We start from the raw sequence: 13,807 nt of genomic DNA, 5'->3' as shown, positions 1-13,807 counted from the left end.
AATAGGTAATGCATAGAAAGAATTATGAACGTGTTCGGTAATTCCCCTAGCTGAACTATCTGACCTTTTGGAACATTTCCAGAAATCCCCCCCAAGTGAGTAAATGGCTAAAAATAGCTTCAGTTCGAACACGTGAAGGCAAAATATCAGCGTGTCTCAATTTCCTTCTCCACAGGAAGCACGTTCATGGCAGACTTTCACTACACCGTCACAAAGGAACCACAAGGTATTTCTGTAACGTGTGTGTGTGTGTGTGTTTGGGGGCTGCGCTCTGTGTGTGTCTGTGTGCTTGTGTATGTGTGTGTGTGTGTGGGTGTGTTGGGGAGCTGCGTTTTGTGTGTGTGTGTGTGTGTGTGTGTGTTTGGGTTCTGTGTGTGTGTTTGCGTGTATTTGGGGGCTGTGTTCTGTGTATGTGTGTGTGTGTGTGTGTGTGTGTGTTTGGGGGCTGCGTTCTCTCTGTGTGCATGTGTGTGTGTGTTGTTTCGGTTCTGTGGGTGTTTGACCACACCGGTGCAAACACCTTCCTGCAGTCTCTGGTTTACCTTGAAGTCCCCCTGATGCGTGTGGTAAAGTGGTTTAAAGAAGTCCTCTGGACTGGGAATATACTGCCACGAGCACATCTTCAGCCATCCTCTACGGAGAAAACAGAACAGAGTCAGGGTTCCTCTATGGATCAAACAGAACATAAACAGGGTTCCTCTATGGATCAAACAGAAGAGAGTCAGGGTTCCTCTATGGAGAAAATAGAACATAAACAGGGTTCCTCTATGGAGAAAACAGGGCAGAGATAGTTGGACGGCAGCTTCGCTCAGGAAGTGTGTTTCGCAGGTGGGGAAACGACATTCTCAAGGCCTCACGAGAGGGCTAGAAAACGCTGTTTTGCCAAATGGCAGATTACCGTTGATACTATAAATTGATTTGTGGGTTCACGGAAATATTTTTTTGATAACCATGAAAAAGACGCAGGTATCGCAGTACACAGAAAGTGCGTGGGGCTTTGGGACCATCCCATTGTCATTCTCATTCTCATTCAGCGAAATATTCTCGCAGAGGTCTGAACGCGATTGAGTGGGGTTGAACGGAACGAAACAGACATAGCCTGAACTAAAGTGAACCCGGGGTGTCCCTGCCCGTGACTGCGTGCTGTACGAGAGCCTGCAGATTTCTTTCGCAGCGCAGGGCTTCAGACACAGGCCTCGCCACGGCCTGCGCGAGGTGCCCTGTGCGCGGCTGCGCCGCCCTCTAAGAACAAGACGGCAGACTCGTGCGTGGGAGTGAGCGAGGGAATCGGAGTCAGAGTTTACGGGCAGAGACGCCCATCACCTTTGCTGGTAATTCCAAAAATAACCTGCCCCACACTTTCTTTAATGATTAATACCAAAACAAATAAAAGGTCAACAAATAACTTTCAGAAACAGAATGATTTGGTTCATTTCCAAAAGTACACTGGCGAAGCTCATGTATGAGGGTGATCATGTATGTACTACAGAAAAGGGGTAATAACCCTGGAAATGGTTATATTTCTGTAACCCAGTGCTTCTGGACCGTCATTGTATTAGACGCCAGTTAACAGAGATCACGCTCATAACACATAAAACGTTTCATTTATAAAAGTGTATAAAAGTGTATGTTGAGTATGTGCTGTATTTTGAGTTAAGACCAGCGGTCCCTTGAGAAAAGGTTGAGCCAGTGTACTGGTCTATCTCCATGTTTAAAATACTGTGCATTTAACATTATCATATGTAAACCCATCATGCTGGACTTGCCTGTCTTTGCCTGAGATTCAGATCTGATGAGAGTTTGTGGTTTTTTAACTATGAAAGCAGGAAGTGTTTATCACAGCTGAGTCTAATCTCCTACGATTAAAGGTAAACAATGTGAGCACATGTATGGTGGCTAATGTTACTGAACACAGTGTGTTAGAGGAGAGAGTACATACAGTAGCTAAAATTACTGTGCACAGTGCATTGGGGGAGTGTATATACAGTAGCTAATGTTACAGAACACAGTATGTTAGGAGGGAGGGTATGTACCATAGCTAATGATACTTACACTTTTCTGCAGCAATACAGGAAGACCCAAAGCAGAGAAACCAGCGGCAGGATGATGTAAAGCTCCATGCCTTTATAATCCTGACCTGCACAGAGAGAAATAAAATCGGTCCTAAAACAGTGGAATTAACTTTCAAACTTCCCTCAGTTCACCTCACACCTCATCTTGCAACGTTAGATGCATCACCTTTCCTAATATTGTTACACCTCAACTTGTAATGCTGACGCATAAAGCTTTTACCACGTCTGCTACAACTCATCTTGCAACATTATGAAGACCACAAACAGCAACTATTAACCACAGCCCCTGGTCAGGTCTGCTGGGAAAAGCTGTCCGCTTTCCTGGTCAGGTTGACAAAGAGACACCTGCATCTGCTATTGATAGCCAAAATGTCTGCTCTTCCTTACAACTTGTTATAGCATAAGCATGTTCAAAGCAATGATCAGCTATGAGCCAGGTCAAGCTGTAGTGACAGCGTCATTAAAAGCAATAAGCAGGTAAACAAGCAAACGCGTAAACGAGGAATAGGTAAGTAATGCAATTAATAAACATGTTATATATGAATCTTTTTGGTTTTGTTGCTTTGTTTTATAAAAATAGACAAAAACGGTAAACCGCGACTAAGGTGTCACTGCAGCACAGCTGTGGTTGATGAAGATTGGGGATCAGTACCGACTCCTCAGCCACCGTGCTGAGGAGAGTCGCAGTGCCAGCGGCCAGGGTGAAGAGGGACTCACTCTTGATCTTCCACTTCACGGCGGGTCCCCAGTCGCTCCACTGGGCCTGGAATGCGGCGGGGTCCACGGTGGCCTGGACGTCCGCCGCGTACTCCGCCCCCGGCGGCAGGCGGCCCCGCGGAACCGCGAAGAACCGGCTGTTGCCCTTCACGAGGAAGAGCTCGGGTTCCTGAGAAACAGGGCGAGGAGCCGATTCGCCGTTTCACTCACGGTGTTCATTCACACATACGCCGTTCACGGCGGCCTGGCGAGATCCACACTGAACACCCTGCGAGATACGTACTGTAGCCTTCGGGAGTTTCACTGTGCTACGATTAGACAGTCTTCGCAAGGCAGAATGTTCAGCGGGAAAATCAACTCTGATAGTATTTTTGCACTCCGATAGAGCACACGTGGTCCTTACTGGACTCCTATGCTTTTCAGTACATGTTATTTAACACCGAGAATTTTACCGTGAAGCTGGACTCATTCGATGTATAATTGTCCATCATGATAGACATTGAGTATGCAGTATACACAGTCAGAAAAAGGGCTGTGGTTTTGTTTTCTCTAAGGTACAGTTCCTGTGAATGTTCCCTGACTGCGTCATATTTGTACCTTAGAACACTAATCTCAAGGGCTGAAGGGTACATTGGGCTTACCTTTGAGGGTACTACCCCAGTGACGAGCAACTTTACCCCTATAGGTACAATTTTTCACATTTTCTGACAGTGTAGTTACAGATTCATTTTTGTGGTAAAATGTATTCTGTTGTGTTATTAATTCACTCTCTCTCATATGGTCAAAATCCCACAATTTATAGTTTGTTTTTTATTGTCCAAACAAAAAATTTGTTTTGTTTTTTTAATAATTTAAATTCCAACAAAACTGACTCTACACATTTGGCTGGAGTTTAAATGAGCTCACACTGGATAAAAGGTGTATGCTATCAGTGTGAACTTTACTCTGTAAGTGTTGATTTAACACTGACAATTTTGCTATGTGGAACAGATTACCTTCAGGGGTTCCTCTACTTTTCGTATTCGAACCCTGTACATCAGGTAGGGAGTCAGGTAATAGTTCTCCTCCTCTGTGTAGGCCATTTCCCAGGAGAAGTTGTAGACCCCGCTGTCTTCCGCCAGCTGCATGTTCAGGGGGGGCAGTAGCTTGACTGTGGGACAGACAGATGGACACAAAGACAGTCAGAAACTCAGGGCAATGTATAGGTTTGGGGTTTGGCTGTAAGCAGCGCTGTGCTGGCACAGTTTCAAGTGTGTGTACTCACTGCGCTGGTGCAGTTTAAGGTGTGTGTACTCACTGTGCTGGTACAGTTTCAGGTGTATGTACTCACTGTGCTGGTACAGTTTCAGGTATATGTACTCACTGTGCTGGTACAGTTTCAGGTGTGTGTACTCACTGAGCTGGTGCAGTTTCAGGTGTATGTACTCACTGTGCTGGTACAGTTTCAGGTGTGTGTACTCACTGCGCTGGTACAGTTTCAGGTGTGTGTACTCACTGCGCTGGTGCAGTTTCAGGTGTGTGTACTCACTGTGCTGGTGCAGTTTAAGGTGTGTGTACTCACTGTGCTGGTACAGTTTCAGGTGTGTGTACTCACTTTGCTGGTACAGTTTCAGGTATATGTACTCACTGCGCTGGTACAGTTTCAGGTTTGTGTACTCACTGTGCTGGTACAGTTTCAGGTGTATGTACTCACTGTGCTGGTACAGTTTCAGGTATATGTACTTACTGTGCTGGTACAGTTTCAGGTGTATGTACTCACTGCGCTGGTGCAGTTTCAAGTGTGTGTACTCACTGCGCTGGTACAGTTTCAGGTGTATGTACTCACTGCGCTGGTACAGTTTCAGATGTGTGTACTCACTGTGCTGGTACAGTTTCAGGTATATGTACTCACTGCGCTGGTACAGTTTCAGGTGTATGTACTCACTGTGCTGGTACAGTTTCAGGTGTATGTACTCACTGCGCTGGTACAGTTTCAGGTATGTGTACTCACTGTGCTGGTACAGTTTTAGGTATATGTACTCACTGTGCTGGTACAGTTTCAGGTATGTATGCTCACTGTGCTGGTACAGTTTCAGGTATATGTACTCACTGTGCTGGTACAGTTTCATATGTGTGTAGTCTTCCCGCTCATTTTTCTCCTCGTTGGGGTACTTCACTCTTGCTGTGCAATTGGTGCCAATGGAAATGATGTCACCGAAATCTTCGGGTTCCATTTGGCACCACGTTTGCGGAGGACTGATTTCACAGCTTCCATTCACGTAATCCACAGTATCCCTGTAACCATTCAATCATAACCAAATACATAAACCTAATCACTGTAACCAGTCCAATCAAATTCATAAACCTCATCACTGTGGCCCGTTCAATCAAATTCATAAACCTCATTACTGTAACCAGTCCAATCAAATTCATAAACCTCATCACTGTGGCCAGTTCAATCAAATACCGATATACATATATCAGCATCATGCATCTGACCAGTCATACTAATCATAGCAAATATGCAAATGAGAACAGTGTGGTATGACAGGAGATTGGTTTCCCTGCTTCCTTTCACGTGAATTAAATAAAACATATATTCTTATTATAGTTGTGTTGTTTGTAAAAGTTGTACGTTTGTATTTGAACTATATAATCAGAACATTAATCCTTGATACTCTTATCTACTATTACTTGAAAGTAATAATCCTTGGTAGTTCAGATAAAATATCTCATAGTCCATTATCGTATCTCATTAAATCTGAACTACATTCTTCCCTGTCCAGTGCCATAACTAATTAAATCTGGGCTATATTTTTTCCTGTCCAGTGCCGTAACTAATTAAATCTGGACTACATTCCTGCCTGTCCAGTGCTATAACTAATTAAATCTGGACTTAATTCCTCCCTGTCCAGTACTATAACTAATTAAATCTGGACTACATTCCTGCCTGTCCAGTGCCATAGCTAATTAAATCTGGACTACATTCCTGCCTGTCCAGTGCTATAACTAATTAAATCTGGACTTAATTCCTCCCTGTCCAGTATTATAACTAATTAAATCTGGACTACATTCCTGCCTGTCCAGTGCCATAGCTAATTAAATCTGGACTACATTCCTGCCTGTCCAGTACTATAACTAATTAAATCTGGACTACATTCCTGCCTGTCCAGTGCCATAGCTAATTAAATCTGGACTACATTCCTGCCTGTCCAGTACTATAGCTAATTAAATCTGGACTACATTCCTGCCTGTCCAGTGCTATAACTAATTAAATCTGGACTTAATTCCTCCCTGTCCAGTACTATAACTAATTAAATCTGAACTGAATTCCTCCCTGTCCAGTGCTGTAACTAATTAAATCTTGACTACATTCCTGCCTGGCCAGTGCCATAGCTAATTCATTCTGGACTACATTCCTGAAAGTGTACCCACCAGCATTCTGCCTCCACCCTGCAGGGTACCACGGGCCCAGGAGCTGAACAGGAGCAGTTTAACAGGGCTATGAAGTCCGTGGAGCAGGTCACATTACAGACACATGCGCCTGCAGACGAAGCAGAAGAGGACATGCTGTTAGCGTGGACTGCTTTCACTGGAATTATTAGAAGTATCAAAAATAATAATAATTCCGCACACTGTTACTTTTGCATAAATTCACTTATTTTGTTGTCACAGTGGCAATGCTTTGGCCTGAAGACCTTCAGCGAAGCATGTGCTTCTTTGAGAACACTGGTTACCTGGTGGGCAAACCATGTCCCTATTAGTGTGGAGGTCAATGTAATGTAATTCAAACACGTACGAAGCAGAGTTGGTCCTTAGCCACTCGTTCGAGTGTAGCCTCTCAGAGTGGCTTTCGAAGCCTGTATCAGGGCTTGGCATGAGCAGGAATACACGCCAAGCAGGCGTGCCAAGGACAACGGCCGCACTGCAACAAACGACGTTTGAAATGATGTGGCCCCTCTTTAGGCCTCTACCAGGACTGCACCCGTCACGGCCAGCGTGAACAGAACACAGAACGACAAACGCCCACCCCCTTACTTTCGCCTAATACAGGTTCCTGTCCTCAGTGTCCTGTGGTTTACACCCCTGCATCATGTGCTTAGCAGACAACAGCTCGGCCATTTTGTTTGCACTCGCTCATGCCCTCAGCCTTAGGGAGAGCCATGCTCCCCGCTGATTTTGGAACAACAAACTCGTCTAACATCAGCCGTAGTCTGACAGAAACTGACCGAATACAGGAACATTTGGCTTCGACAAAAATTTTATCTGGGAAATGATGAAAGCAGATTTATATGAAATAAATGAACCTACAGTGTTGGAACATGACCAAAAGCCCCAGGGAAATCAAGCCGGCCTGTTGGACACTCATAGTGCGGATTGGGGTCCAGATGCATTGATTCCTTTGGGAAGCCGATATATCACAGGTGACTCCAGACACAACTTAAGACCTGGAGAAATAAAAGAGAAATACATTATCCACTTCCGTCTGCTATCTTTCTCACAGGCTGTGTGGTCAATGTAATCAAAACTGTTATATTATTTATAGTATTATAAACCACTGCAATAATATAGTGCTATTTCCTTATCTGTACCAAACGCCTCTAAAATTGATGATGATGGTTATTTAGGATACTTTTGCTGTGCATTTACTCAAGCATAATTCCCATAATCATTTTCTGTAAAAAAAAAAAAAAAGAAAAAGAGAGACATTTTATATATGTACATAATTTGCTTAGAAAATACAGGTTGATAATATTTTGCTATTCAATTTACATCTTTTGTTTTAAGGTTATACACATTTTGTTATTTGTTAAACATATACATTTTGGAACTTGTACTTATGCGTACATTTTTAGCAATCAGAATTCATAATTACTTAACCTTATTTTTTTTAACCTCATTTTTTCCTATATGTGTTTCCAATAATAGATCATAAAAATAGTCCATTATCACTCACACAGATCCAAAGAATCCTCTAAAATGTTCATGCTTTATCCATCGGCTCCATCTTTTTCAAAGTTTGAATTCATCATCCATGATTGACACTACAACAAATGATTATTTAGGAAGGGTTTTAAAGACAAGCAAACTCAACCGCCTCTAACTACTGCGTAACTGAATACAAAACCACCGTCATTCTTGTTTCATTCTTGTCTGACATTTTCGAAAAATTCCTACTTGTCATAACACATTCAACACATTACTCATTCCAGGCAGGTCTATTTTTAAAGACGCATCTTCAATAAACAATACATTTTTTTTTCTTTTTTCGCTGCACTTTATCAGATCGTACCCGCCGATATACATTGTTCTATTTCAGTTTGCTTAAAAAGACAAATGAATACAATCACGATCACATGCCGCTATGCATTATTGATAAGTAACGGCAGAATGTATGGTGTTATCAGCTTAAATCATTAAACCACATGGAAAATACACTGAAGGTACCATGTAGTTATACAGAGTCATAAATTGAACATACATACATTCTCGTCTCACCAGAGTTATTAAAATGTAGTGCACATACCTTTATATCCTCATCAGATTGTTATATATAATTTTAGATATTGACAGGTATTGTGATGAGTAAAGCCGAAGCACTCCAAGCCATGGTCTGTTTCACTCACAGTTTGGCGCCCGTACTGTTGGGCTGTCTGCGACATCGGAGCAAATTGGGTACCACGTCACAAGGATGTGGCTTTGTGGTTTCCATAGAAATGTCCCTCAAACACGTTCCTGTTTTGCAGCATAATGTAAACTCTGTACTCGCGAAAACGATGAGTGATATAGCACTTTTAAATGTCAACAGAAAGAGTACTGTGGCTTTAAAACCATCAAGGCTTTCTTTAGTGGTATAAATCATCATGAAAGAGCAGTAAAATTTACACAATGAAATTATATTTATATATATATTGTACAAATATACTGTAATACATTGAATGATACATTTAAATATGTGGAGGCCGGTTTCACAGATACAGCAGTGCTACATCTTCACTGAAGCTGGTTCCACCGATTCAACAGTGGTACGTCTTCATTGAAGCTGGTTTCACAGATTTAACAGCGCCATGTCTTCACTGAAGCTGGTTTCACAGATTCAAAAGTGTTACATCTTCACTGAAGCTGGTGTCACAGAGTCAACAGCACTATGTCTTTACTGAAGCCGATTTCACAGATTCAGCAGCTGTATGTCTTCACTGAAGCTGATTTCACAGATTCGAAAGTGTTACATCTTCACTGAAGCCGGTTTCACAGAATCAACAGCGCTATGTCTTTACTGAAGCCGATTTCACAGATTCAGCAGCTGTACGTCTTCACTGAAGCTGGTTTCACAGATTCAACAGTGCTACATTTTCACTGAAGCTGGTTTCACAGATTCAGAAATGGTACGTCTTCACTGAAGCTGGTTTCACTGATTCAACAGTGCTACGCCTTCACTGAAGCTGATTTCACAGATTCAAGATTCAAAAATGTTACATCTTCACTGAAGCTGGTTTCACAGAGTCAACAGCACCATGTCTTCACTGAAGCTGGTTTCACAGATTCAACAGTGCTACGCCTTCACTGAAGCTGATTTCACAGATTCAAAAATATTACATCTTCACTGAAGCTGGTTTCACAGAGTCAACAGCGCCATGTCTTCACTGAAGCTGGTTTCACAGATTCAGATTCAGCAGTGGTACGTCTTTACTGAAGATGATTTCACAGATTCAGCATCTTTATGTCTTCACTGAAGCTGGTTTCAGATTCAACAGCGCTATGTATTTACTGAAGCCGATTTCACAGATTCAGCAGCTTTATGTCTTCACTGAAGTTGGTTTCACAGATTCAAAAGGGTTACATCTTCACTGAAGCTGGTTTCACAGATTCAACAGTGCTATGTCTGCCACTGAGCCCACAAGGCCTTCATATCTGTAGCATAAAGGGTTTATAAAGCTTTAGGGCTGTGTAACAAATGTAATAAAACCCTATGACACATATGGCATCTTGTTTTAATGTAGACCATTATGAAAGCCCCGTTATGACAGTTTGAAACTGGATATTATCATCATTTGGTGCGTTATAACTTATATTACAATATGCAGCAATGTATGGCAGTCTTGGTTTTGACCCAATTAAGGGACCAATCATTGTGTTAGGCTAAGAAACGGTTGATCAGTGTATTATGTACACCGGATACAAGATGGCTATCGAAGCACACCAGCATATGGATGCTCCAGTTTTTTAGGGCAGTTTTAACCGACGCAATTCACACGATGCGCAGAGTAAGAGTGTTCCTGGGTAGGAGGCTCTCTGAGGTCTACTTATGAATTTGCTGACTGCATGGTTGCAGTAAGGAAACGATGCATGTCGCAAGCGCACCATTGGTACGGAGGCTTTTCGGAAGCACCTGAAATATTAATGATGCATCTTATAACGGCTCTTGGAGCTAAAATTTGGAAACAGAGTCCTGGTTGTGTTTTGATCACACGCTTGAATTTGAAAGAGAAACGATACTGATGTCATCAATGGTTCCTCATATTCTAAGCAGATGGTGAGACTGTAATTTGTATTTATTAATGTGAGTAAGACATCTTGAAACGTTAAGGACAGACCTTGATCATATCTTGGTTTCAAAGTAATCAACAAAAATGAATACAACACTAATAGAACATTGTGTGGCTGTTAGAATATTGCTATTGTTGTGTTTAATTGTATGCCTGCTATGCCTTGAAGGTAAACAAACACACTGACCGTTGGCCTTTTGTGGGAATTTCTATTAAAAACATTCACATCCTCTCTTTTAGCTGCAGAGCCTTGTTCTTACAGCTTACAAAACCACAAGTTCCTCATCATAAACAAGGCTATGAGATTAGCTAGGGGATCCCCTTGCTGATAAGACTTACAGTTTTCTTTTTCACAGTTAGGGTTTCCCCTTGCTGACAGGCTAAAAGGGTCAGTTGCAGTGGGCTTAACCGAAGTTAATAGTTTAAACCTCAGGTTGACACCGGTGGTTCCCAAACTCAGTCCTGGGGGACCCCTGTGTGTATGCTAGTTTTCAGTCCAACCACGGTCGTAATCTCAGAACTGTTATTATTATTTCCCCTCAATTTTGGTTGGAACAAAAACCAGCGTACACAGTGGTACCCTGAGATCGAGATCCAGAACCACTGGCATAGACTACAGGACTGCATTGCAACTGGAACAACAATCTGAATCTGTGAAATAAAGATTAGCCATTCCAATTGTAATGCAGTTCTGCAGTGTAGAGATTAAAGCCTGAGGTTTTAACGACAGCCAATAATAGGATCAAATGCTGCAGTGTCCCTGCAAAACTGCAGGTAGGAACCTCTTTGGGTCATACAGTAGGACCCCCACCTGGTGACAGCTACCCTGTCTGATATTTATGTGCATCTCCTGTTCTTGTCCAGCCTTTCAGGGCTCAACTGGAGGCTAACATTTTAGCATCGCTCAGATCTGAATTACATGCTAACATACCCACCCAGCAGGTCCCCTTACTGAGCATGCACAAAAGAACAATGCAAAATGGAACAGAACATGATTCAAGGTTTTACATGAATATTTGATTTTTAAATTAACCCTCCCCCCTCCCCCTTCACAATTCTCTCTGCTCTCTGCCTCAGCTGTCTTACAAGAAATCGGCAACTTCTGCTGCAACATGGAAAGTACGAGTTCACACTTCTGCAAACGACTCTGCATGCAAACATCAGCCTTTATTAGTACCTGCCAATGTTAGCATCAAGCTCACACCAACTGAGGCATAACAATGCCAGACGTACGGTGAACGCTGGATGTAGCAGCTGGTCGTATGACCAACCTTAATGCAAACTGAGCCCTGGACGACTACATCTGCACAATCTCTTTATGTTGAGCCCTTTGATTTGACATTTGCTTCCAAATAACATGTTTTATTGACTGAAACTATTCTGGCGAACCTTGCATCAAGAATCACTGGTTTGGTGAATTGACAACTTAAATAAATGCATGGTAATGGATGGTGACTTCTCCCTGGGATTTCCGAACTGGTCACAAGCAATATCTTAAAAAGAGTTATCAATCAGTAACACAAGGATTTTTACTTCAGGTCACTTATAATGTTTCTTTTGGGCAACATCTAAGAAATTCACAATACTTGATTATTAAGTGCTGATAAATGTTCAACATATTAGTTAGATAGCTAGTTAGTTAGTTGGCAGTAGCAGTGGAGGCAAAATGCCTTCACAACAGTATAAATATAGTTTACACAATATAGCGTGGCAATATAGCCATTAGTAAGCACATCATTAGTGCTTATTAGTGTAACCACAATAAATGTGGTCACACAAAAAAAAAACTGGATTACCAATAATAATACACACGTGCATTTTTTTCCTTTATTTTGATGTACAACTCTGGTAAAACTTACACACAAAACCAAACCTCACTTTGTTTTGAAAAAAATCATGCAGCGTATTTGTCTGTTTTCTAAGGTGAGCTTCTCGTCTCCTCGGAGCCGTCGCGCCTGAACGTGCGGCTTTGTGGTCACATCGCCGAACGCCTCCCCGCCACTTTTTTCAAAGAACTGCTGCACTTCTCAGATTTTCAAGTAAACGCTGCAAAAAACCGCCTCGACGGGCAAGACATTGCGCTGTGTCAGGACTGTGAGTAACAAAAAAAAACGTACCAAATATGCACCCTATATGAAATTAGCCAAACGCATTGCATTATAGGCCCAGGACATCATAGACTGAGCAAACGCAGTAATAATGCACAGATTCTGGGACAGGACTTACACATGCCCAGTCAGTAGAAACTCAGGATCCAGGGAGTGATGGGACATGAAGTCCATGTCAAAGAAAAGAGACGAACTTATCGCATCAGCTAATACAGCTGGAAAAAAAACTCAGGCTTCTTCATTCCCCACTCCCCTCCCTTTTGATCTATGCACTGTGGGTTCTGTGAGTAGCAAGCTGCTCTGGTCAAATTCTGCTCACATACGTATGTAGCAGGGCTCGGTTTGTTGGAGATGTTCAGGGCAATCGAAGGATCATGCCTACTGGGAAGAGAGCACACTTTAAATACCTGGATTAATTGGTAATGCAGTCCAGGTGCGTGTGCCTACTTAACCAGTAGGCGTGGTCCTTTGATTGCCCTACAAATCTCCCACAAACCAGGCCCTGCCACAACGTATTTCTGAAGCACTATGTTGTAGAAACGAGGAAGAACGTATTTTAAGCAGACGGAACAGTCATCAGTAAACCAACTGGCATAAACATGAAAGTAAACACATGCGGGTGAATGCAAACCACAGAAAGATCGATGATGCAGGTGCACTGTGTATCTATGGCACACATTGTGCAGTATGCTCACAGGAGGACACAAAGTGCTGAACTAAAGGTTTATCTAGAACACAAAATAACCCACATTTGGGCCACAGAGCTGGTGTGTGGATTACACCAGATCGGGTGGTACGGAGTTTAATGTTCCGTGAGGGGTGAGAGTCTGTGGTCAGTGTAGTCATTCTGTGCGAAACCCTAAAAACCACAAAGCAGGGACCCACCCTGTTAAACTCTCAGTGCTGTATGGGTATGGGACCCACCCAGCAGCAGATTCCACAGTTAACTCTCACCTCTCTAAAGCAGCTGATTACACAAGTTTATTTAGCCTGAAATGCTTTTTGATTTTTAAGGTGGACATCAGTTTGAATGAGATAATCCTCACAGAACAGCTGCTATTCATTTGGCACTACGCTGCAGCATCCAGGTGCAGACCATAGAGGGTGCTAAAACCCAGGTATTTTTTGGTATTACAAGATGCTACATTTCTGACTTCAGTTTTGAGCACAATTTAAATCAGAATCAATTCAAGTAGAAAACCAGATCTGCGCATGCACATTACAGAGAATGCTCGTGGATCAAATCTCCACGTTTTAAAGGGTGCCTAAAGACTCACCTCCCGACAGAACTTATAACCTGAGCTGACAAACCGTGGTCCAGCACGGCTGCAGCCGGGAAGGTTTTGAGGCATTTTTAAAAATGTATTAAACCCCAGTAGCTTGG

General features: G+C 42.5%; 1 protein-coding gene across 1 annotated transcript in view; it reads right to left on the bottom strand.

Moving 5' to 3' along the window:
• The window catches only part of LOC118216115 (interleukin-21 receptor-like), a 15,824-nt gene extending 7,416 nt beyond the window's left edge, over positions 1 to 8,408 (bottom strand). Inside the window, exons 1-9 of the mRNA XM_035397140.1 lie at positions 8,296 to 8,408; positions 7,726 to 7,813; positions 7,080 to 7,216; positions 6,204 to 6,312; positions 4,879 to 5,063; positions 3,785 to 3,939; positions 2,790 to 2,958; positions 2,053 to 2,137; positions 543 to 633 (exon numbers count right to left, since the gene is read on the bottom strand). Coding sequence (XP_035253031.1) covers positions 543 to 633; positions 2,053 to 2,137; positions 2,790 to 2,958; positions 3,785 to 3,939; positions 4,879 to 5,063; positions 6,204 to 6,312; positions 7,080 to 7,137 — 852 coding nt within the window. The 5' untranslated portion in view covers positions 7,138 to 7,216; positions 7,726 to 7,813; positions 8,296 to 8,408. The remainder of the gene's footprint in view (positions 1 to 542; positions 634 to 2,052; positions 2,138 to 2,789; positions 2,959 to 3,784; positions 3,940 to 4,878; positions 5,064 to 6,203; positions 6,313 to 7,079; positions 7,217 to 7,725; positions 7,814 to 8,295) is intronic.
• Positions 8,409 to 13,807: the final 5,399 nt, after the last annotated feature.

The sequence above is a fragment of the Anguilla anguilla genome, chromosome 17, assembly GCF_013347855.1.
Source record: "Anguilla anguilla isolate fAngAng1 chromosome 17, fAngAng1.pri, whole genome shotgun sequence".
Classification (NCBI taxonomy): Eukaryota; Metazoa; Chordata; class Actinopteri; order Anguilliformes; family Anguillidae; genus Anguilla; species Anguilla anguilla.
This window is presented reverse-complemented; position numbering and strand designations above follow the sequence as displayed.